Source organism: Lutra lutra, chromosome 3 (genome assembly GCF_902655055.1).
Source record: "Lutra lutra chromosome 3, mLutLut1.2, whole genome shotgun sequence".
Lineage (NCBI taxonomy): Eukaryota > Metazoa > Chordata > Mammalia > Carnivora > Mustelidae > Lutra > Lutra lutra.
This window is the reverse complement of record NC_062280.1, coordinates 47,147,481-47,169,260: the sequence shown is the minus strand read 5'-3', so window position 1 is coordinate 47,169,260 and position 21,780 is coordinate 47,147,481. Positions and strand designations below refer to the sequence as shown.

Here is a 21,780-nt window from a genome sequence, read left to right as displayed (position 1 = left end):
GGTGACTTACCTTGTCCTGGCCACCCCATATTAGTTACTGTACCTTTATGTTAAGTCTTGATTCCAGGAGGACATGTTGTCTTCTACCCTCTTGTGTTTCTTCAGATGGGTCATTGGTATTCATAGCATCTCACTCTTCCAAAGGAATTTTCAACATTTTCATAAAAAATCTGGTTGAGATTTCATTTGACCATACATTGAATTTTTTATTCATTTGAGTGAAAATAAACATTTTAAAGATATCGAAATTTTTCCATGTGTAGGTTATAGTTCATTTATTTAGGTTTTCTATATATTTGTGAAGGCTAAAAATTTCCTCATAAAAGTTATATGAATCTGTTGTGACATTTATTATGATAAAGGTACTATATGCTTTGGATTATCTTTTAAATGCACCTTAAAATTTTTTTTTAACTATTTATCTCTCGTGTATTCCAACATGGTTTGTATCTAGCAACTTTGTGTTACCTTCCTACTAAGTTGAATAATTTATCTGTGGATCCTCTTGATTTCTGTGTAGATAAGCAAATAGACTGCAAGTGATGACAAATTGGGTTTCTTCATTTCCAATCCATATTTTGTCATTGTTGTTTTTTTTTCCTGCCTTATCACTCTGGCTAGCACCACTGTTCCAATGTGAAATAGAAGTGATGACAGGCATCCTAAACTTGTTTCTGAATTTAAAGAAAGTGTTCCTAATATTTTACGATTAAGTATGATATTTGGGCAGGCTTTTAGTAGGTGCCTGTTATGAGAGTAAAGATTTCTTTTATTTCTCATTATTGCCAAGAGTTTTATCATAAACAGATTTTGAGAATTATTGAATGCCTTTTCAGCAACTATTGAGAACCTCATTTGGCTATTTCTCCTTTAATCTGATATGTGGTGAATTATATTAATAGAGGTCCTATGTTAAATCGCATATATATCCATATTGGTATTTTTAGAATAAGCCTACTGCATTAACCTTTTTATTTGCTGCTAGGCCTTCTTGCTAATGTTTTGGACTTTTATATCTATGTTCATTAGTGAGATTAATGTCTGATCTTCATTTCTCCAATTTTTTTGTCTGATTTGATGCCAAGGTCGTAATCTCTCTACCCCTGTCTCCCTCTTTCCTGTTCTCTTAAAGAGTTTGTATAAGATTGGAATTAACTGGGTTTTTTGAGTATATGTTAGGGCTCACTTGTGAAAAGTCTCCTGCTTTTTTTGGTAAGTAGATTCTTAAACTATTAAATCAGCTTCTTTAACTGTTGTAAGAAAACTCAAGTTCCGACTGACTAATTTTTCTCCTGGTTATAGATCATCTTTTCCTGCTTCTTGGCATGTGTAGTAATTTCTTAAAAAAGACTATTTATTTGAGAGAGAGAGTGCACACAAGGCAGGGGAGGGGTAGGGGGAGAGGGAAAAGCAGACTCCTCTGCTGAGCAGGGAGCCTGACACGGGGCTCCATCCCAGGATCCTAAGATCATGACCTGAGCTGAAGGCAGATGCTTAATGGACCGAGTCACCCAGGTGCCCCAATTTTTTTTTTAATTGGGTTCTAGACACTTCTACATTGTGGAGTGTCTAAATTATGCTTTCTTCTCTGAAAGCATGTTGGGCTTTGTTTTGGCAGGTAGTAAATTACTTGAGCTCATTTGATCCTTGAAGTCCTGATTTTAAGAGTTTCTCTGGAGCAGATGTCAGAGGGATGGTTAAGCCCACTACATAAGTGTGATTTCTTTGGGATATCCACTGAATGTCTGGAATGGAGGATCAAGAGAACTATTATGGTACAGATAACCTTCTTATTTGATGTGAGCTTTGGGAATCCCTGTGTCTTCCTTGCCTGCACTACATGGGGATGGACGCATCCTCTACAAAGACTCAAGGCACTCCTATGCTTGACCTTTGCTACTTAGCCGCTCTTTCCCTTCCAGAACTCTGACCCACAATTTCCAGCTGCCTCAAACTACTCAAACTCTAGCCTCCATCTCCTCAACTCATCAAAGCTGCTGAGCTATTGGCATCCTACCGTCCAAACCCTGAGGTCTGGAAATTGCCTCTGGGCGGATTTGGAGTGATTGTAGGGTTTCCCTTGTATATTTCCCTTCTCTCAGGGATCACAGTTCTGCATGGCCTGCTGTCCAGTGTCTAAAGACAGTTATTTTCATACATTTTGTCCAGGTTTGCTAGTTTATTGTTTATAGGAGGAGTTTAAGTGTGGTCCTATAACTCCCATCATGGCTGAACATGGAAATGCTCCAAGTGTTGCTTGTAGTCTTTTCATTATCATTCACTACTAAGTTTATTTATATCTCCATCATGATTTCTTCTTTGTGTATTAGTTATTTAGAAGTTTATTTTTAATTTTTATAAACACAGGTTTTTTTAATGGTCTTTTATTGATTTTTAATTATCTTCAAATTACAAGATGCATTTGGTACAGAGTCTTTGACATTTATTAGGAGTTGTTTTGTGACCTACAAAATGGTAGAATATTGTAGATTTTCCATATGTGTTAGAAAAGAATGTGTTTCTCTAATTTACAAGAAGAAGAGAGCACATGTGTTCATTAGTTCATGATTATCGTGTTTAGACCATCTACATCCTTGTTAATTATGTCTGTTTGGGCTGTCAATTAGTGAGCAATGTGTTAAAATTTCTGCCATGATGAATTAGTGAATTCTTTCATGGTGCATGACTCTTAATTTTGGTTTTATGTTTTTATCATGTTGTCTCTGTGGGACCATTCTGAGTAATTTTTTCCAATACGTTTTCCAGTTCATTAATTCTCTGCTCAGCTTCATTTAATTTGCTGATTAACATGTCTGCTAAGTTTTAAAGTTTGAATGGTCACATTTTTATTTCTGAACGTTCTACATGGTTCCCCCCTCCATATTTTACAGCATTATTTCTCATTCCTGTTTATTTCTCTAAGCATTTTAGGCATGCATATTTTATGATCTGTATCTGATGATTTCAGTATCTGAAATCCTTGATTGTCCAGGATTAGGATCTAATTCTAGTTCTCTTTTCTTTTCCTTTTCCCAACTCTTGCTCACAGTGAATTGCTTCTGTGGTGTTTGGGTAATATGTTTTGTGAGCTCACCTTTGACTGATCTTCATCTGTGGGGATCTGAGAAGAGGAAGCTGTTTCTAAGGAGGATTTGTATTTGTGTTTGTGATGATGTCCTATAGTTGCAAACAGCCGAGACACACTCCGAGCTGACTTCTCAAACTCGGGTTTCACTGATCATGCAGGTATTGCAAATTTGAAACACAAAGCTGCATGAAGACAGGTCTATGGCCTCGAGTTCTCAGAAACACTGGCTTTTTCACCACATGAGGCTGAGATCCTTCAGAGTAAGTCCCCTGTGTCCCTCTGATGACAGATGGCTTTCTCCCAGCCGTCCATGCTCCGGGGTTCTAGCGTTAAAGGATTGAACTCTTTGTGGTGGTTTGGTTCAAGTTCCAACCTTGTGCTTGAGGCCATGCCTCGGTCCTCCATTCAGCAGGTGAGATCCGCTTCACCATGTTTCTGGTGTCAAGATATGCCTGCAGCTTTCTCCCTGGTGGGCTTGCCTCTTGGATTCAGCTCTTCCTGATGCTTTTTCTCCCCTTCCTCAGACATTCTCTTATTTTATTCTGAAGTTTGTTATTTATCCTAAGTTTCTCAGTGATTTCTAATGGGAGGGAGTTCCGTCCACCATGTTGCCAAAAGTGGAGGTCTCTCATTCACCTGTTTTTCTGTTGGTTTGACAAATGTTAATTTTAATGAGCAAACTGAAGGTCTTTTTATTTATTTACTTATTTACCCGAACCATTTGGTAATTTTTTATTTTTATTTTTTTAAGATTTTATTTATTTGAGACACAGCAAGAGAGGAAACACAAGCAGGGTGAGTGGGAAAGGGAGAAGCAGGGTTCCCGCTGAGCAGGGAGCCTGATGCGGGGCTTGATCCCAAGACTCTAGGATCATGACCCCAGCCAAAGGTAGCCGCTTAATGACTGAGCCACCCAGGTGCCTCCATTTGGTAATTTTTTTAAAAAAATCTTTAAATATGAGCACAGTTTCAAAGAGTCAGATCTATGTACAAAACTTATTTAGGAAATCAGCAGGTTTTCCTCTCCATCCCCAACCTCTTCCAGCTCTCTTAGCTGTTTTTTGCTATTTGATACTTTTGGCTCTATCTTGCTAAGTAATGTGCTTATTCTGCCAGTTTTGGGGCTCCTGTTTAAGAAGTTGCATAAGTAGGATTATAAAAAGTGTACCCACTTTTATCTTTGGACCATCTTTTCTCAGCGTTCTGTCTGTGAGGTTCATGCATTTATCTTTTCTTCCTTCTGAAATGGCACTAACATAACGGTAAAGGTAAATGAAAGAGACCTAAGCCCTTCTGGAATGGTGGAAGACAGAGAAATCATGGCAACGCATTTGGGAAAATGAAAAGCAGAACCCTCATTCTAACTGACGGCAGATTCAGGAAGGTGAATGCCGAGGAGGCTGGTGGGGAATTGGGAAGTGCCCTGTGGTGTCCCCACAAGGCTCAGGACCTGGGTCTCCCACTGCCTCTGGCAGTGAGGGCAGGATTCTAGAGGGCCTGTCCAGAGTTCCAGACTTCTCTCCCACTCCTCCATCTCCTTCTCCCCCTTTCTATCCAGCCTGTTGATCTCCTCCATTTTCATGACTTTGTGTTCACAAGTGATGCATTCATTTTTCTTGCCTGACCCCTCTTCAGATGCACACATCCAACCACCTCCCTGAGTTTTCCATGTCTCTCCAACCCCCTGGTGCTGCTGGATTGAACCAGGGTTCAGGGGTCAACAGGAGACAGCCCTGCTCTGGCAGAGCCTCGGATGCTGGCTCACATCCACTGGGCTGGTCTCCAGGCAAACGTGAGTCCTGAGGGTCAGCCTGGCGAACCTGCAGCTTGCTGAGGGACGTTGGGCCTGAATCTACCCAAGAAACATGTGAAGACCCCCTGATCCCTGCAGGCTTGTGAGTCCTGCTTTAGCTGCCTCCCACAGTTTTGATATGTTCTATCTGCATTAGCGTTCAGTTCAAAATATTTTCTAATGTCTGATGAGATGTTTTTCTTTGTCCCATGGGTTATTTAGAATCCTATTGCTTAATGTCCAAGCAGTTGGGGGATTTTGTAGGGTTTTGTTGTTGTTGTTTTGTTTTTTTGGTATTGATGTCTAGCTCAATTCTACTGTGGTCAGAGAACATACACATTAGGATTTTAATTTTAAATTGAAATTTGTTAGAGTTTGATTTATGACTAGTGTATGACCAATTTTAGTACATCTTTATGTGCAATTTATCTATCTATCTATCTATCTATCTATCTATCTATCTATCTATCTATCTATTTAGTAGGCTTCATGCCCAGAGTGGAGCCCAGCATGGGGCTTGAACTCACAACCTGGAGATCCAGACCTGAGAGCTGAGATCAAGAGTCAGTCATGTAACCAGCTGAGCCACACAAGTGCCCCTTTATGTGCACTTTAAAAGAACGTGTATGATGTATAGTTTCCCTTCTCAGTATCTGATAGAAGAAGCAAACCAAAAATGTTTATCTTTTTATTTTCAACCTTTCTGTCTGTTTATTTAAAGGTGTCTCCTGGGGGTGCCTGGGTGGCCCAGTCAGTTAAGTGTCCTACTCTTGATTTTGGCTCAGGTCGTGATCCCACTTGGTGAGATGGACCCCATGTCAGGCTCTATGCTCAGCAGGGACTCTGCTTGAGATTCTCTCTTTCCCTCTGCCCCTCCCCCAATGCAGGCTTGTGTGCGCACGCACTCTCTCTCTCAAATAAATAACATCTTTTTTTAAAAAGTTGTCTCTTGGCAACAGAATAGATTTTTTAAAAAATCTGTTTTGATGGTTATGATGTTTTGCCAGGAGAGTTCAGGCCATACTAATTGGGTTTTTTTTTTTTTTTAAAGATTTTATTTATTTATTTGACAGAGAGAGATCACAAGTAGATGGAGAGGCAGGCAGAGAGAGAGAGAGAGGGAAGCAGGCTCCCTGCTGAGCAGAGAGCCCGATGCGGGACTTGATCCCAGGACCCTGAGATCATGACCTGAGCCGAAGGCAGCGGCTTAACCCACTGAGCCACCCAGGCGCCCCTAATTGGGTTTTTATCTGCAGTTTTAAGTCTTCATCTTCCATTCAACCTAGGTTTTTTTTTGCTGTTGTTCTGTTCTTCCTCCTTGGTTGCCTTCTATTGGATTAATAAAACGACATACCTTTTTTTCTGTTCTTGCTACTAACTTGTTAGTTATACATTTTTTTCCTGCTTTCTTGATGATTACCTTAGCAGTTGAAACATGTATCCTGGAAAGTCTAATATAAATTGTTCCTTTTCCACTTATCTGATGATGCTGAAACCTGACCTTGTTTTATGGCTTCCATCATTGCTGTTGAGAGGTCACTTGTCAGTTCAATTTTTGTTCCTTTAGAGGTTATCTGTCTCTTCTTTTCTGGCTGCTTTTAGGACTCTTCCTCTTTGGCACTCAGTCTTATTATGATGTGCCTTTGTGTAGCGTTCTTTGTATTTATCCTACTTTGTGTTTGTAAGACTTCTTGAATCTGTGGGTTGATGTAGTTTAGCAATTTTAGACAATGGTCATTATCTTCTTCTTCTTCTTCTTCTTCTTTTTTTTTTTTTTACAATTTTATTTATTTATTTGACAGAGGGAGACAGCAAGAGAGGGAACACAAGTAAGGGCAGTGGGAGAGGGAGAAGCAGGCTTCCCGCTGAGCAGGGAGCCTGCTGTGGGGCTTGATCCCAGGACTCTGGGATCATGACCTGAGCCAAAGGTAGACACTTCATGACTGAGCCGCCAGGCTCCCCTGTTCATTATCTTCTTAAGTATTCCATTTCTTCTTTTAGCTTGCAGTTACTTGCATGTTAGGCCATTTCACTGTGTCCTATATTACTCTGACTCTACTTTCTATATTTTCCATTCATTTTTTTCCTGTTCTTTAATTCCTCCAGTTCATGAACACTGCTTTCAGCTGTGTGTAATTTCTTGAGTTCTTAATATCAGTTATTGTGTTTTCAGTTCTAGAATTTTCACTAGAAATTCTTTTTCATAGTTTTAGATCTTGCAAAAGTCTCCGTTTTTCCATTTATTTTCTCTTTATTTTGAATATATACGTCATGGTTATTATAAAGTCCTTGTTTGATAACTCCTAGATCTGGATCATGTGTAGATATGTTTCTTTTCTTCTTTTCGTGGTTTTTTTTCTCCCCCCAATTTGTTTTGAATCCTATAGTCCTGTCTTTTTTCGTGCCCTGTGACTTTTGATTTAATAATCTTGCCTATTGTAACACAGAAGAGGCTCTGGATGGCTCACCTTTTTCTTTCCAAGTGGATAGAGTGGACAGTCATCCCTAATTCAGGCAAAGACTTAGTTGACTGAGTCAGGGAGGCATCGCAGTTTTGCTAAGCCTTGCCCTCCCTGTGGTTCTGCTTTTAGACTCTGTGCCTCTCAGGGCTTTCAAATCAGGCCCTGGTATGATTACTGGAGCCCCTCCTCCCATTGGATCTTGAATGCTAATCCTTGTCTCCTTAGCACCTGACAATGCAGAAGACTCCTCTTTGATTTGCAGAGGATTTCTGTTTGGATTTTTAAACTCCTGACCCTCATACCTTTGCACTTAAGAGGAGAACTGTCTGAGTGAAGCTCCCTACTTCTTTCTCCTGGGATTTTGACCTCTCAAGTTTGCTTCTCTTGACCAAAAACTCAGTGTGTTTCTCCATCCCTCAGCAACAGCTCCCTGCCTGGGAAGACTCCAGATTCCCAGCCTCTTGCCCCGTGCCCAGAATGCAAATGCATTTAGGGAGAAAGTGCTGTGGCGTGTTGGAATGTTGTCTCCTCTCCCAGCAGCCCCCATCTCTAGAATCTTGGCCTGCTAGTCCGAGTGGCTTCCGTAGCTCTTTGATTCACATTGTGAGATTTTACCCAGCTTCTCTAGCCAGACACAGTGGGAGGGAGCATGGCTGTGTCTCCAGCCCTTCTGCCTAGAAGGGCTCTGCTTTCCATACTCTGCGCTCACACCCGCTGTCCACCCTGGAGCCATAGCATAGTGTCCATGTGTTCTTGTAATCCTCTCACAGGTGAGGTTCTAGCTCTTTTTAAATATGGGAGAGCCAGTTGCTCCAATGCCAGTCTCACCCAGTTACCTGAAATGCTGCCTTATCATCCATTAGTTGTGTCTGTCTGTCCGACTGTGTGGTCATGCTTCATCTTTTCTGTTGGTTTCTATTCATCTGTCATTGCTGGACTTTGGAAGTCATGACAGCTTTATAGTAAGTCTGATAGCTGGTAGGGTATGTTCTTTGTTCTTATTTTTCACTGGTCTCTTTGGAACGCTTGCATAATTCCACTGAAATCTGTTGGAATATTTTGCTTACTGGACTAGCACTGAATTAACATATCTAAATTTGGGGAGAACTGAAAATTGTGCAATATTGAATTGAACATCTGCTTTCATAAATATTTTCTTTATTCCTAATTATTTCCTATTTCAGCACTGAGCATTGCTCACTCAACAGATATAGCCTCCTTTTTTTTTTTTTTTTTTAAAGACACGAAGGCATGTTGCTAAATGCTAGAAATCTCATTTCAATTTACATTCACACCAGGAATTCATGACCTTGCTCTTGCCCTTCCCGCCCAGCTGAATAGCCTAATACTTTTCTCCATCTGGAGTGCGGGGAGATTTCGCTGCCTAAGGAAATGCAGATTCCCAGGGAGCCACGTCCCTCCAGTCCCCTCCTGGGTGGCCGTATTTGGAGGTGAGAGAGGGTGAAACTGTTAAAAAAACCCTTAACTTACAATGTGTGGGTAAGGGTGTGTGCCATGGCTGCAGGGGCTCTGGCATGTGGCCGGTGTGACTGCAGCCCCCAGTTTTGCCCCCACCCACCTGGGCTTTGGCTCACGTCTTACACTTGTCCGCCCTCAGTGGCCGGCTGCTCTGGGGGCATCCCTCTCTCCCTGCGGCCTTTGGATGGCTGTGCTTTCCCATGGGGTGGTTCTTTTTTTTTTTTTTTAAGATTTATTTATTTATTTATTAGACAGAGATCACAAGTAGGCAGAAAGGCAGGCAGAGAGAGAGGAGGAAGCAGGCTCCCTGCTGAGCAGAGAGCCCCACGGGGTGGTTCTGCTCCACATCTAGCCTGTGCTGGGGGGTCCTGACCCTGGGTGGGGACTGGGAGTTTAAAGCCTGAAGTCTGCATTGATCCCAGCCCCTGTGGGGCTCCCTCCATCTGCAAAGAGAGACAGGCCCCAGGATCTTTGTCAGGATCCTTCTGCTCTTGAGAGTCTCAAGCCCTCTCCCCTAAGCCTTTGCTCTCCTTGGATGCCTCTAGTGATAGGGGTTCACAGCTGAATGGGCACCTCGGTTCATTTTAGGTGGCAGCTGGTCTTCATGTCAGGCTGAGTTCTGTTTTCTGGAGCTCCTGGCCATTTCTGGATGGCCCACATCTCTCTGCCTGAGCTTGTCCTCCTCCATGTTCCCAGGGGTCCTGTCCTGCAAGCCCCCAAGCCCCCTTGGGTGGCCGGCTACAACATTAGGCTAGCAGCCTGTTGGAGGCCTGTGGAAAGGGCTTTCAGAGTAGCCAGAGCAGCACCGTAATTCCCCAGGGAGCTGTTTGCTGGCTTTCCTCAGGGTCCCGGGCCCTGGAGGTGAAATCGCTTTGGGGTCATCAAATGGCCTCAACCCTGTCATTTCACAGATGGGTAAACCAAGGCTCAGGGGTTAAGTCACACGGTGGAGACAAAGGCAGGAACGGGACTGGGTCCCTGGTCCCTGGCTTGCACCTCCTCCACGTGAGGTCGATGCCAGGAATATCCCCGGTGGCTGCAGCCCGAGTTGGGGGCTGTGGGACAGGGTACTGAAATGCAGCGTCTGTCCACTTGCTTAGGACTGTCTGTCCCATCGTTTGGATTTGCTGAGCGAACCATTTCCTTCCCTGCTCATCTGGACACCAGGTTATTGCTGGATCCAGCTGCCAGTGAGAGCCCCAGGATGTAGGGTATGGGAGGACATTCTGGAACCCTGTTCTATTTGAAAACACCCTTGACAGGTTTAAAGGCCCAGCCTATGTCAAGGTCAGGCTTTTGGGGGGATGATCTCCACCATGACTGCTGTCCCCACTGCTGGTGGAAACCCACACACCGCTCGTTCCCACAGGGGGATGGAGATTGGTGTGTCCACCAGGTCCCTGGCCAGCGGGCTGGGCCAGGGTCCCACAGGGGGATGGAGGTTGGTGTGCCCACCAGGTCCCTGGCCAGTGGGCTGGGCCAGGGCACAGAACCGCAAGTCAGAGCATGGTGGGCTTCTGTGGCTCCCGCTGAGCACACCTGGCACAGCCCCTAGTGCTGGGCTGCCCGACCCTCTTCATCCTGGGCCTCAGGGTCTGGATGTCGCTTCGTTGTGGTGGGGAGACCACAGGGCCCCAGGTGCTCTGAAGAGGCCCGGCCTCAGAGATGTGTTTGGCAGCATTTTTCTGTGGAAACAGATGCTTGAAGGTGGTTCTGTTCCTGGGACCCCCTAGAAGTTTCCCTGGGAAGGCAAGGCTGGACTCTGGCCCTGCCGGGACCTGTGCCTGTCCACTGATCCCAGCTGCTGGCCTCACAGTGGCCCCGGAGCCTTGGCGTGGAGTCAGAAGGAGAAGGACTGGGTCAGGGGCCAGGTAAGGGGCCGTGTCGCATCTCCCTGTCAGCCACCTGCCAGAGAGGGCGGCTCAGCCTCAGCCTCAGGAGACTCACCTGTGTATCATCAGGACTTCAGCAGCTCTAGCTTTGGTACAAACAAGATTTTTCTGTCGCTTTGTGGTTCCTCTGAATATTTGCCTGCCCGCCAGGTGGGGCAGGAGGCTCTGCATTGCCCCAGCACCATGGGACTGTCCCCCAATGCCTGTTACTATACTCCTGCCCACAGGGACACTTGGCCCTGCCTTGGAGCCCGGGGCAGCTCTGTGCCGTGCCTCCCTCCCTGCCCCTCCCTGGCCTCCCCAGGGTCCCTCGGGCTGCTTCCCTTCCCTGCCATCCCGCACACCCCAGCAGAGACCCCCACCATTCCCCATGCTCCAGCAAAGACTGTCCCCCCACCACTGTCCCCACTGCTCCTCAGCAGTTTGGATGTGTTTCTCTATAATCTCTGGGGTCTGTGTGAGATGCCCGTGCCATTTCCATTCTCCACTGTTTGTGGTCTGTCGTTCTCTCCGGAAGCTTCCGGAATCTTCCCGTTAGCCTCAGTTTGCTTGGTGTGTGACTTTCTCCTGCCGGCCGGGTGAGTGGTGAGTGCTTGAGTTTGGAGACTCGCGACTGGTGGTCCTGGGAGGTTTCCTTGAGTTCTCTCTCAGTGGCTCCTTTTCCCTGATCCTCAAATCTTATCTCTTCCCTTTCATGGAAAATTACTTAATTTCAACCTTTTGGTTTACTTTCAAAGTTTGTGGTTTCATATTTTTAATTTCCAAAAACTCTCATATTCATTAGACAGCCCTTTTGAAAATAGCATTCTCCACCCATTCGTGGGCATAGCAATTTTTCTCTCTGAGAATATTAATTATAAGGAATTTAGAAAATACTTTTCTTCTCTTTCCTGCACTGTTCCTTGCTGCTTGCTCCTTTCCTAGTGGTTTCAGCGTCTATATTTCTTGCTGGAGGGTGTGGTCCTGGCAGGTCCCCCCGGCCATGAACTCCGCACGGGGATCTCAGGGCTAGGCATCTTGGGGGTGCCTCAGCCCTGTCCCTTCAGCAGGTGCTCCATGCCTGCCCTCATCTGGGCCTCGGGTCCCCAGGCTGGGCAGGGCTCTCTCCTGCCAGGTGGTGGGGGAAGTCCAAGCCCTGGATGGCCACAGGGGAGGGTGGGGCCCTGGGGGTCTTCCCTAGTCTGCCAGGGCCTCTGAACCACAATTCCACAGAGTGGTGGCCTAGAGAAGAGAGACATATTGTCTCCCAGTCTAGAGGCCGAAAGTCAGAGGTCAGGTGTGGACAGGGTGGCTTCCTTCTGGGCTTTGTCTGCTGTCACCTTAGCCATTCCTTGGCTTGTAGAAGCATCGCCCGGATCTTTGCCTCTGTCTTCACCTGACACTGTCCTGGTGTGTGTCTGTCCAGTTGTTCTCTTTCGTAAGGACTCCATGTTGACTCCAGGGCTTACCAGACTCTTGCGTGACCTCATCTTTACCAGTCACATCTGCAAGGACCCCATCTCCAAGGACCCCATCTCCAAATAAGGTCACATTCTGAGGTCCTGGGGTTTAGGACTTCAACACAGGGATTTTGAGGGGACAGAATTCAACCCATGGGAGGTTTAATGCTGGCTTTCCACCAACACCCATTTTGGTCCCACCCGGACGCCACTTTCAGAGGCACCAGGAGCCTTTCTGGGTCCCACTGAGTGCATTGGCTTGTTTCTTGTTAGGCTCCGGATTTCCAGGCTTGCTAAGCCAGGCTATATTTGTGGTGTTTCTCATCTGTAGCCACCCCCACCGCAGCCCCCCGTCCCTCTGGATTGGCACCACACGCAAGCCTCCTTTAGCGGGATTTTGGAAGGGAGAAGTTTGCCGGCCCCCAGAAGTAGCTGTTCTGCCTTGCTGGGTATTGTTTCTAATTCATGTCTCCCTTTTTCTCAAGGTCTCCACGCTCACTTGGGCTCCCAGCACTGCTAAGGGTGACCCACAAAGGCCGGCACGATGGCCGGGGCCTCGGTGAAGGTGGCGGTACGCGTCCGCCCCTTCAATTCCCGGGAGATGAGCCGAGACTCCAAGTGCATCATCCAGATGTCCGGAAGCACCACCAGTGAGTACTGGTCATGGGTGGCCATGGGCGGTTCGTCACTGGGACCTGGGCACCCCCCCCACCCCGGCTCCCTCATCGACACATGGGGTACCGATTCTCTGAGCTGGTGGCAACAGATGACCACCAGTGGGGGTGGGTGGTGGCTCCTACAACAGTTCTGAAGGCCAGTGTCTAAAGTCAAGGTATTGACAGGGTCTTGCTGCCTCTGACCTTCTAGACCAGACTCCTTCCTGCCTCCTGTGGCTTCAGCTGGTTCGGCTGTCTGGGCCTGTGGCCTGCGGTGGCCGGTGGCCTTCACAGGTGGAGGGCGGGTGGGCTAGGTGGGTGCTGGGCCCTCAGGAGGACACTTGCTGTCAGCACTGGGCCTTGTGGGTAGAGTGGACAGTCACTGAAACCAGTCCTCCACAGTATGTGACCTAAGTAGCATTTAAGTAACGACTTGAAACGCAAAAAGAGAACAGAATGCTGATCCCCGGATGTAGGATCCACCCTGATCTGGGGTGATCTCACTGTGACAGCTAATTCCATCTCCAAAGACCCCGTTTCCAAAGAAGGTCACCTTCTGAGGCTCAGGATAACATGAATTGGGGGCCCACTTCCCACCAGCACGTGAGGTTCTGGATCTCATCTCACTTCAGCTGCCCCCCACTTATACATATATATGTCAGTTCATTCCAGCCTGTTCTTTTCCCTTGTTTATGACCGTAAGTTGTCTCAAACATTCCTGAGGAGAGGAGGCCTGCAGTCCCCATGCTAACAGGCAGGAGTTAGGGAGGGAATGACAGTGTGGTGCTCAGGAAGGCAGGTGGGCCCTGACAGCTTCGTTAGCACACAGGCTGCTGGAGGGAAACAGCACCCACTCCCTGCCTGGCCTTTGCTCCCTGGCCTTGAACTTATGGATCCTGTTGTCCCCGCATGCAGACGAGTGGAGAGATTCTTCCAACCCAAGCAGAACCCAGGCCGAGAAGTGGAGCGTGGCCAGACTCCGGGAGACCCTCCTGCCCCCCATCCACCTTTGCTTCTAACACAGAAGTTGGGGGGACTTGTTTTGGTCCCATGAAAACTGAGGCAGTGTCTGGGTTATGTCTCCAGCTGACTAACAGTTTGCCCCCAGGCCTGTGACTTAGAACGAGAATTCCAGGCTCAGCCAAGTGGTTAGCCCCTGGTGTCCCTCGAGCAGTGACCACGACTGTCACCGTAGGCTCAGGGGCCACAAGCCGTACCGTTTGCTGGCTGTCATTTCCCCCAGAGGCTGTGGGATGGATGGCAGGCCTCACCCCCCACACACCCATACTCCACCAGCTCTCCAGGTGTTTAGGGAGGGGCTGGCCAAGGGGAGAGGCACTCAGAGAGGAAGGCAGCTGCCTCCCTAGGCCTATTTAGGGGGTGAAGATTCAGGGGTCTTTAGAATGTTCTGGGTACCTTAGGCTCTGTGGGAAGGTGTGGGGGGAGGGAGGTGGTCTTTTCAGACTCCTTCATCCTGGGTGGGCAGGTTGTGGAGGTCCTGCTCAGAGCTCGCTCAGGGGCCACTGGGCACAGTGTGGCCATGTGCATCTGAGGTTTTGTCACAGTGCTTAGGAATGGTGTTGCCTCCACTGGGTCCTTGGAAGCAGACCCTGATGTGAGGATTTGGGTGCCAAAGGTTTATTGAGGAGGTGGTCTCAAGCTATGTGGGGAGAGAATGTGGACATGGGGAGAAGCTGTGGAGGATGCTGATGCATAGGGTGGCTGCCCCAGACAGCAGGTTTGGGTCACTGGGACCCTCTGGCATAGAGAATGTATCTCCACGTTGTCCTCCCCCAGCATGAGCCGAGGGTCAGTCCAGGGGCTTGGTTTCCTTATGACCTGAGCAGGTGCTCAGGGGGTGAAACTCATGCCTAAAGGTTGGAAGCCAAGGGCTACACAGGAACTGTGAACTCTGGGTAGGACCCACGGCATCCTGGGTGAGAACAGTGACCCCTGGATACAAACTATGACCTCGGGTGAGAACTATTACCCCAGGTTGGAACTGTGACCCCTAGTGAGAACCATGACCTCTGATGGGAAATATGACTACTGGTGGGAACTGCGACTCCTTATGGGAACTGCAACCTCTGGTGGGAACTGTGACCCCTGGTTGGAGCCATGACCTTTGGTGGGATTTGTGATCTCTTGTGGGAACTGTGACCCGCTGGTGGGAACTGTGACCTCTGATGGGATTTATGATCTCTGGTGGGAATTGTGACCCCTGGTGAGAACCATGACCTCTGGTGGGAACTGTGACCCCTGGTGGGAACTGTGACTTCTGGTGAGAAGTGACCCCAGGCTAGGAACCATGACCTTTGCTGGGAGCTGTGACCCTGGGTGGGCAGAGGACATGTGCCCAAGGAGCCGACAGGGTCTGCCATGTCACTGTCAGACGATCCCAGACGTCAAGAGTGATGGTGGGGACCCCTGTTCCCTCCTCGGCCAGGCCCTGGCAGCACCACCCTCACCTTAGACAGTAGCTGAGAGTCCGGGCAGGAGTGGCTCACAGGTGACCACACCCCCTGGGAGCTGGCAGGATATAGAACAACACATCAGAGTCAGACCCTCTCCCATGGAGCTTGGGAGTGGTCTCAGATGGGTGGGACAGGTGCCAGGGAAGCAGACAGCTGGAGGAGACGATGGGCTGTGGGGTTGAAAGCTTTGACTGGCCTCTGGCCCGAAAGACAGAGACGCAGAGACACAGACAGACAGGAAAGAAGTGTCAGAAGAATGGATAATTGAGATAGTCATTCGGGAAGCTGTATTCATCTGGGAGAAATCAGAGCAGTGATGGTACTGGTAGAAAGTGCTAGAAGCCATGTCAGAAGTGTGGGTGAAGGCTGGGGGAGCCCAGAGGAGAGGGATGCCCTCCATCCCTTGGTGCAGGAAAGCTTATCTGTGGAATGGGGTCAGCGGCCAGGATGGGTTTTCTTCCTGGCGACGCTGGGGCACAGTTGTGGGGGGGTCCAGGCTGAGGTGGGAGTGCATGGAGCTATTTGGGCGGCAGCTCACAGCCACGTTTTCAGTGTAGGTGGGGCCCATTAGAAGGGGTGGGGATGGTGCTCTGTGTGGAGGCTATGCAAGGCCTTAAGGCCAGCTCGTGTTTTCAGCAGGGAGCACTTGCCCAGCAATATGGAGACGCCGGGGAGCGGACCGCGTGACTGCTCTGGCCACGCACGCACTGGCTCGTCAGGGCCCCGTGCCAGGCCGTGAGTGTCAGGGTGGGAGGCCATCCAGCCTTCCCCGCTCCACCCCCTGGGATGTTGACACAGTTCTTGGATCTCAGATCCAGGTGCTCACAGGAGATGCCGGGTCCCTGAATGGGCCGCTCAAAGCTCCGTGCTGACACATACACATTAGAAATGTTCACTGCTAAACATCCTTTGTCCTCCTGTATTTATCACCTGAATGAACAATGACCTTCCCTTGAATGGGCCAAATCTGCTGGTTTTGTGAGCCCGGCAAACTGCATGGCAAACACTTCCGTCCACCCCTTGGCAGGCCAGTGGAGGTTACCGAGGGGTGCAGACGTCCTGTGTGTCTCCCCACGTTCCCACTGTGCAAGACAGCAGATGTGGGGACATCTGGCAGGGTTTCCCGTCTTCTGAGTCCTTCTGGTCCCACAGAGGAAGGCTCTGGATGGGGATCTTTCTGCCCCTGCACCACTGAGGCCCTGTAGGCAAGGCTGGACCTGCGTCTCCTGCCTTCTGTGTCCCCCATGGGCCAGCCAACACCCCAAGGCCCTCTGCACCGGGGGGAAGTCCGTTTCCGGGGACAGATGAACTGAGACAGAAGTGATTTTGCCAAGGTGTCCATAGGTTTGGTTCCCTCTGAGACTCTGAGAGAATGTGCTCCTGACCTGTCTCCTGCTTGTGGCAGCTGCAACAGGCCTGGGCTGGCCTCTGTCCTCACGGGGGCTTTACCCTGTGCATGTCTGTCTGTCTGTCTCTGGTGGACCCTACTTCTTATATACAGACCGCCCTAATTGGCATGATCTCATCATTACTAATCTCATCTGCCAGGACTGTATTTCCAAAGAAGGTCACGTGCTGAGGTTCCCAGTGGATGTGAATTTGGGGAGGACACTCCTTACCCAGGACAGTGCCTATGGAGCAGAGGGGACAGACCAAGGCCACAGGGCCAATACATCCAGGGCCTGCCCCTAGCCCAGCCAGGCTCCCCAGGCCCATGCTCAGCCTGGCCTTCCTGCCTCCAGCCCTCCTCCTGGATCCTGGCAAGCTGGTCCCAGTGTGATTTCAGACAGTGACCACCATTCTAGAACATTCCAGACCCTTCTCCTCTGCTCTGGGATCTTTCTCCCAAAGGCCCTTGTCAATCAGCAGCCCTCTGCACAGACCCAGGTGTTGCAAACACCTAACTCATCTAAGCCTCCATTTGCTGTCACTGTTCTAGAATGTTCTAGGCTCCAGATAGAGTGAGCCTGGGAATGGAAGGCCACAGAAGGGAGCTCGGCGGTGGCACCACTGCAGGACTGTTCACGGTGTCCACAGAGGAGCCCTGGAGGCTGGGAGCTGAGGCACCAGCCTCAGCCCAGAGGGCAGGTGCCTGTCTCTCCTGCCAGCCCCATCCAGGGAGGTGCTACACAGCCCGGAGCCGTCTTCTCCCCTGGAATTGCTCCCTTAGAATTCTTCTCCCTTAGAATTGCAGTGGGTGTCCTGCTCACAGAGTCGCAGTGGTGGCTGTGTGTGTTGTCCCCGTCGTCCAGCATGGATGAGGACAGTTCCCGAGGCATGGATGGGGAGACCAAGGCTCTGTGATGTGTGTCATCATGTGTGGCTGCATGGGAAGAGCAGGGTGGACATGAGGCCCCTTCAGGTCATCAGTAAACATTTTCTGGGCACGGGCCTTAGGAGGCTGCCCTCTGGAACCCCAGGGCAGCAGGACTGAGGCTCTTAGTGCCCTTGGTGACATGCCAGTGGGGAGGCAGGCAACGCACACATCAGTGCCCGATGGAGCCGGACCAGCAGGGACAAAGGCATTGTCTTGCAGCATTAAGAAAGGGTGCAGTGACGGGGCGGGGGGGGGTGTGTGTTTGGGGGGGGGTGTGGGGGCTGGGAGCCACATCTGGTGGAGGGAGCTGACCCAGTGGGTTGGGAGAGGGGAGGAGGTGAGCGCTCCTGTGCACGAGGGATGCTGGTGCTGAGGGGTTGGACTCTATTCCCTGAGAGCCCAGTAGTGTTCTGGTCTGCTGCAGTGGACCGTCTCCCCAGTCCTGCGAGTGTGCCACGGTGGGCTGCTGGTAAACCAGCTCGCCCGTGCATGGGCTTACATGAACACACATGCACACACACACTCTTGCATGTGCACACACATGCGCAACATGCTCTCACATGCACACATACACACATGCGCACACATGCTCTCTCACACACTCACATGCACATACACTCTTGCACCACACATGTGCACACACTGACATTCTTGCACGTGCACACACTGGCTTCCATCAGTCCCTCCCTGCCTCCCTTCCCTGTCCAAGCTGGGGCCCCCACCAGCCACATCTCCATCCCTGGCAGGTGCCTGTGCCTTGTGCACCCTCTATTGTGCACTCTCTGGAGGGGCCCTGCCCATCCCCCCCTTCCTCCCCCCCCCGCCACCGCCCCGGCCTGGCGGGAGCACACCCCAGGAGGACCCTTCCTTCCTCCTTAGTGCCACACAAGGAGAAACTCAAGCCCCTGAAGGGAGGGCCTTGCTCTAGCGGAGCGGCCCTGTCCCAGTGTGCCTGGTGAGGGTTTGGAGGTGAGGAGCCAGGCCCAGGTGGATCCTGGCTTCCAGTCTCACTGCGTCTGGCTCAGATCCCATCTGTAAAGGTCCCAAGATCCCATGGGACCCCCAGGAGGGAATGGGGAGAGGTGACAGGCAGTCTTGAGTGCCAGAAGACCTCTGCCTGATGGTCCTCGTGGCCGACTCTCCTGTGGCCAGCTCCTGCCCTTTGTCCTTCACTGTTGGCTGTCCCCGGTCACTCGGTACTCCTTGAGCACAGCTGTGCTCTGTTCCTAGGAGCCCCCCGCCACTGCTGCAGGGAGCCCGCAGTCTAGGAGAGGTACATAGCAAACTTCCCAGCACCAGGACACGGTCAGAGCGAGGTCGGCACCCAGAACCGGGCAAGGGTCTCACGGGACAAAGGAGAGCAGGCTGGACAGGGTGGGGGCCATCGGGGGCCTGGCCCGGGCTTGGGTTAGGAGGTGCTGTGATTGTTGTGATTGTTGTTTCCACGGCACTGGCATTACCTGCGCTTGGGGTTCCAGTGGCTGCGTCCCCAGGTCCCCTCAGGAATTGGAAGCAGGGCGGCTTTCTGTCCTTGGCCTTGCTCCTGGAGGCAGCATGGATGTGAGCTGCGCTTGGCTCCAAGGACAGCACTGTGACAGTCAGTCACCTGCTCCATCTGCTTGCTTCCCAAAAGTGCTGGGTGATCTCCCAGAACTCCTCAAACCTGGGGTCTGGGGCCCAAAACTGAGTCATCCCTGGGGACAGGCTGCAGGCAAACCCCGTGCCGGGAGTGGGGCACTCAGGCCAAGCAAATGGCTGTGAGGCCTGCCTATAGGGCAGTTGCAGGTTTGGATGTTGGCCCAGCAGGCAGTGGGTGGGTGGCCTGATGGGGTTGGGGGCCTCGGTGGCTCCTGCCTGACCCCCAGATGCATGTGGCCTGTGGCTCTGGCACGTGGGAAACACTGACTGGAGCAGGGTTCCTTGCCGGCCTGGGGCAAAGCAGCCTGGGGTGGGGGCCTGCCAGGTTCTGTGGATGGCACCAGCTGGTGGCTGATGGCACCACCACGCTTTTGTGGCTTGAAAAAATGACATTCTGGGTGTGGTACCTCTGGCCAGTGTCACATGCCACTCACTGGGGGCGGGGGTAGGGGACTGTGCAGAAGATGGTGCCAGGGAAGCCTGTGAGAGCAGTCCCGCAAGGCACCAGCAGCATGGGGCAGGAGGGCCGAGCTGTGTGACTGCGATGGAATCCCATGGTGCACGGATGAGCCATGCAGTAATGGTGGGCACACAGGGAGCAGAGCTCGACCCCGCCCACGGTCTCCAGCCTCTGTGTGTGTCTCGGACACGTGTGTGCAGAGCAGAGGAATGGGGTGGGGAGCAGGGCTGGACCGAGGCATGGAGGTGGGCTGGGGGGGTCTCCTGCTGACCCAGCGTCTGCAGGAAGGAACCCGTCTGGGTGCCATGAGGAGGCATGTATGGGCAGCAGGGTCCACCTGATGGAGGAAAGGGGCACACATGGCCTGTCTGCCTGGAATTGGAGCCCTGGTCCTGTCCCCCTGGTGGACTGGCTTCTCTGGGGACAGAGGCCTCCCTCTCTTGGGGTACCTGTCTGGGGGGTATGTACCACATGCTGATGGCCTGTCCCCCCAGCAGAGGGTTAACTGCCATGCCTGTCCCCCTCTGCAGCTATCATTAACCCCAAACAGCCCAAGGAGACCCCCAAAAGCTTCAGCTTTGACTACTCCTACTGGTCACACACCTCGGTAAGCCCAGGGCTGGGGCTCGCGGGAGGTGGGGGGTGGGCCGCAGCCGTGTGGATACTCGACCTATCCCCTGACCACTCTGAGATGTATGTGTCTCTAAACAAGGCTGCCATTGGGGCAGGGGAAGGAGGGACAGGTGTGAGGCCCAGGGCGGGGTGGGGAGGGGGCTACTTTCCCAAGTTGTGTATGGAAGGTCACCCTCAGTGGTGACATGCGTTGTTAGGGTAACCCCCTGGGGCCTGCGTAAAGTAGTTCTGTTAGGAGAGCATTCCACATGGTAGCCTGGACCCTGGGCTCCCTGGGCCTCCCGTCCTGCCCTCCCAGTCCCAAGGCTGCCGGCCATGCCTTCATTTTGAGTATTCTGTCTCCTGTTCCTGCCTCTGACCCTGGTACAGCCCGTTCACTCTGCAGAAATGCCCTCTGGCCTTCCCCTGGGGAGTGCACCCTGCCAGGCAGGGTTAGGGCCCCTGTGCAGGGAGTGTGCGAGGGGTGGGGGTGCAGGGGTACATCTGGCCTCCTACATTCATGTGGCCTCCTGTCTTCCAGCCCGAGGACATCAACTACGCCTCCCAGAAGCAGGTATATCGGGACATTGGGGAGGAGATGCTGCAGCACGCCTTTGAGGGCTACAATGTGTGCATCTTCGCCTACGGGCAGACCGGGGCCGGCAAGTCCTACACCATGATGGGCAAGCAGGAGAAGGACCAGCAGGGCATCATCCCACAGGCATGCGGGGGTTAGGGAAGGCGGCAAAGGGCCTCATAAGGGCAAACCAGATGGGTCTGCACCCACCGAGGTGGAAGGACCCCGCAGGGTGCCCTGGGAGAGTAGCCACAGGAGGACAGGAGCCAGGAGGGAAGGTAAACCGGGAGGGCAGAGGGCAGTGCGGAGCAGCAAGGGGCAGACCTGCTCTGAAGAGGCTGGAGCCCTAGGCCCTAGTGCAGGGTGCTGTAAGGCCTGGTCGTCTGGGCAGAGAGTTGCCTGGATGAGGGGTGGCCTTTGGGTAACTTAAGGCTGAGGCAGATGCCTCAGTACTGCTGGGACCCTGGCCCCCACCCCACCAGCTCCCCTGGGCAGGCCTCGGGATCTGCGCTGGTTAGCGCTTGACTTGGCCTGGGCAGGGGAGAATGCCAGGTAGTCTGTAGCATGAGAGACCCTGCCCACCCTGTGTAGACAAGGATGGCACGCAGAGAGTGGGAAAGGATCAGATATCATCCGAGAGGACTCCAGGACTTAAGCAGAAGACAGCTGCTCTTAGGGTGCAGGCCTTCTCAGTTTTGAGATGGACTATTGGGGAGCAGGAGGGGCCTGGAGAGCTCAGGCTGCCCACAGCACCTGGGGGCAGGCCTGCAGGAACAGCACCATTATCCCCATCGTCTGACACTGTGTCCTCGGCCCCGCAGCTCTGTGAGGACCTGTTCTCCCGAATCAACGACACGACCAATGACAACATGTCCTACTCCGTGGAGGTAGGGC

The 21,780-nt window shown here is 51.1% G+C and overlaps 1 protein-coding gene across 21 annotated transcripts in view; it reads left to right on the top strand.

Moving 5' to 3' along the window:
• KIF1A (kinesin family member 1A) overlaps window positions 1-21,780 on the top strand; it is a 90,614-nt gene that overhangs the window by 8,015 nt on the left and 60,819 nt on the right. For 20 of the 21 annotated variants that reach the window (XM_047721764.1, XM_047721763.1, XM_047721762.1 and 17 more), the window contains exons 2-5: window positions 12,638-12,802; window positions 20,228-20,304; window positions 20,851-21,030; window positions 21,708-21,773. In XM_047721764.1, coding sequence (XP_047577720.1) covers window positions 12,697-12,802; window positions 20,228-20,304; window positions 20,851-21,030; window positions 21,708-21,773 — 429 coding nt within the window. In that variant the 5' untranslated portion in view covers window positions 12,638-12,696. Of the gene's footprint in view, window positions 1-12,637; window positions 12,803-20,227; window positions 20,305-20,850; window positions 21,031-21,707; window positions 21,774-21,780 lie in introns of those variants that run through there. The other variant, XM_047721765.1, reaches the window with a different exon arrangement.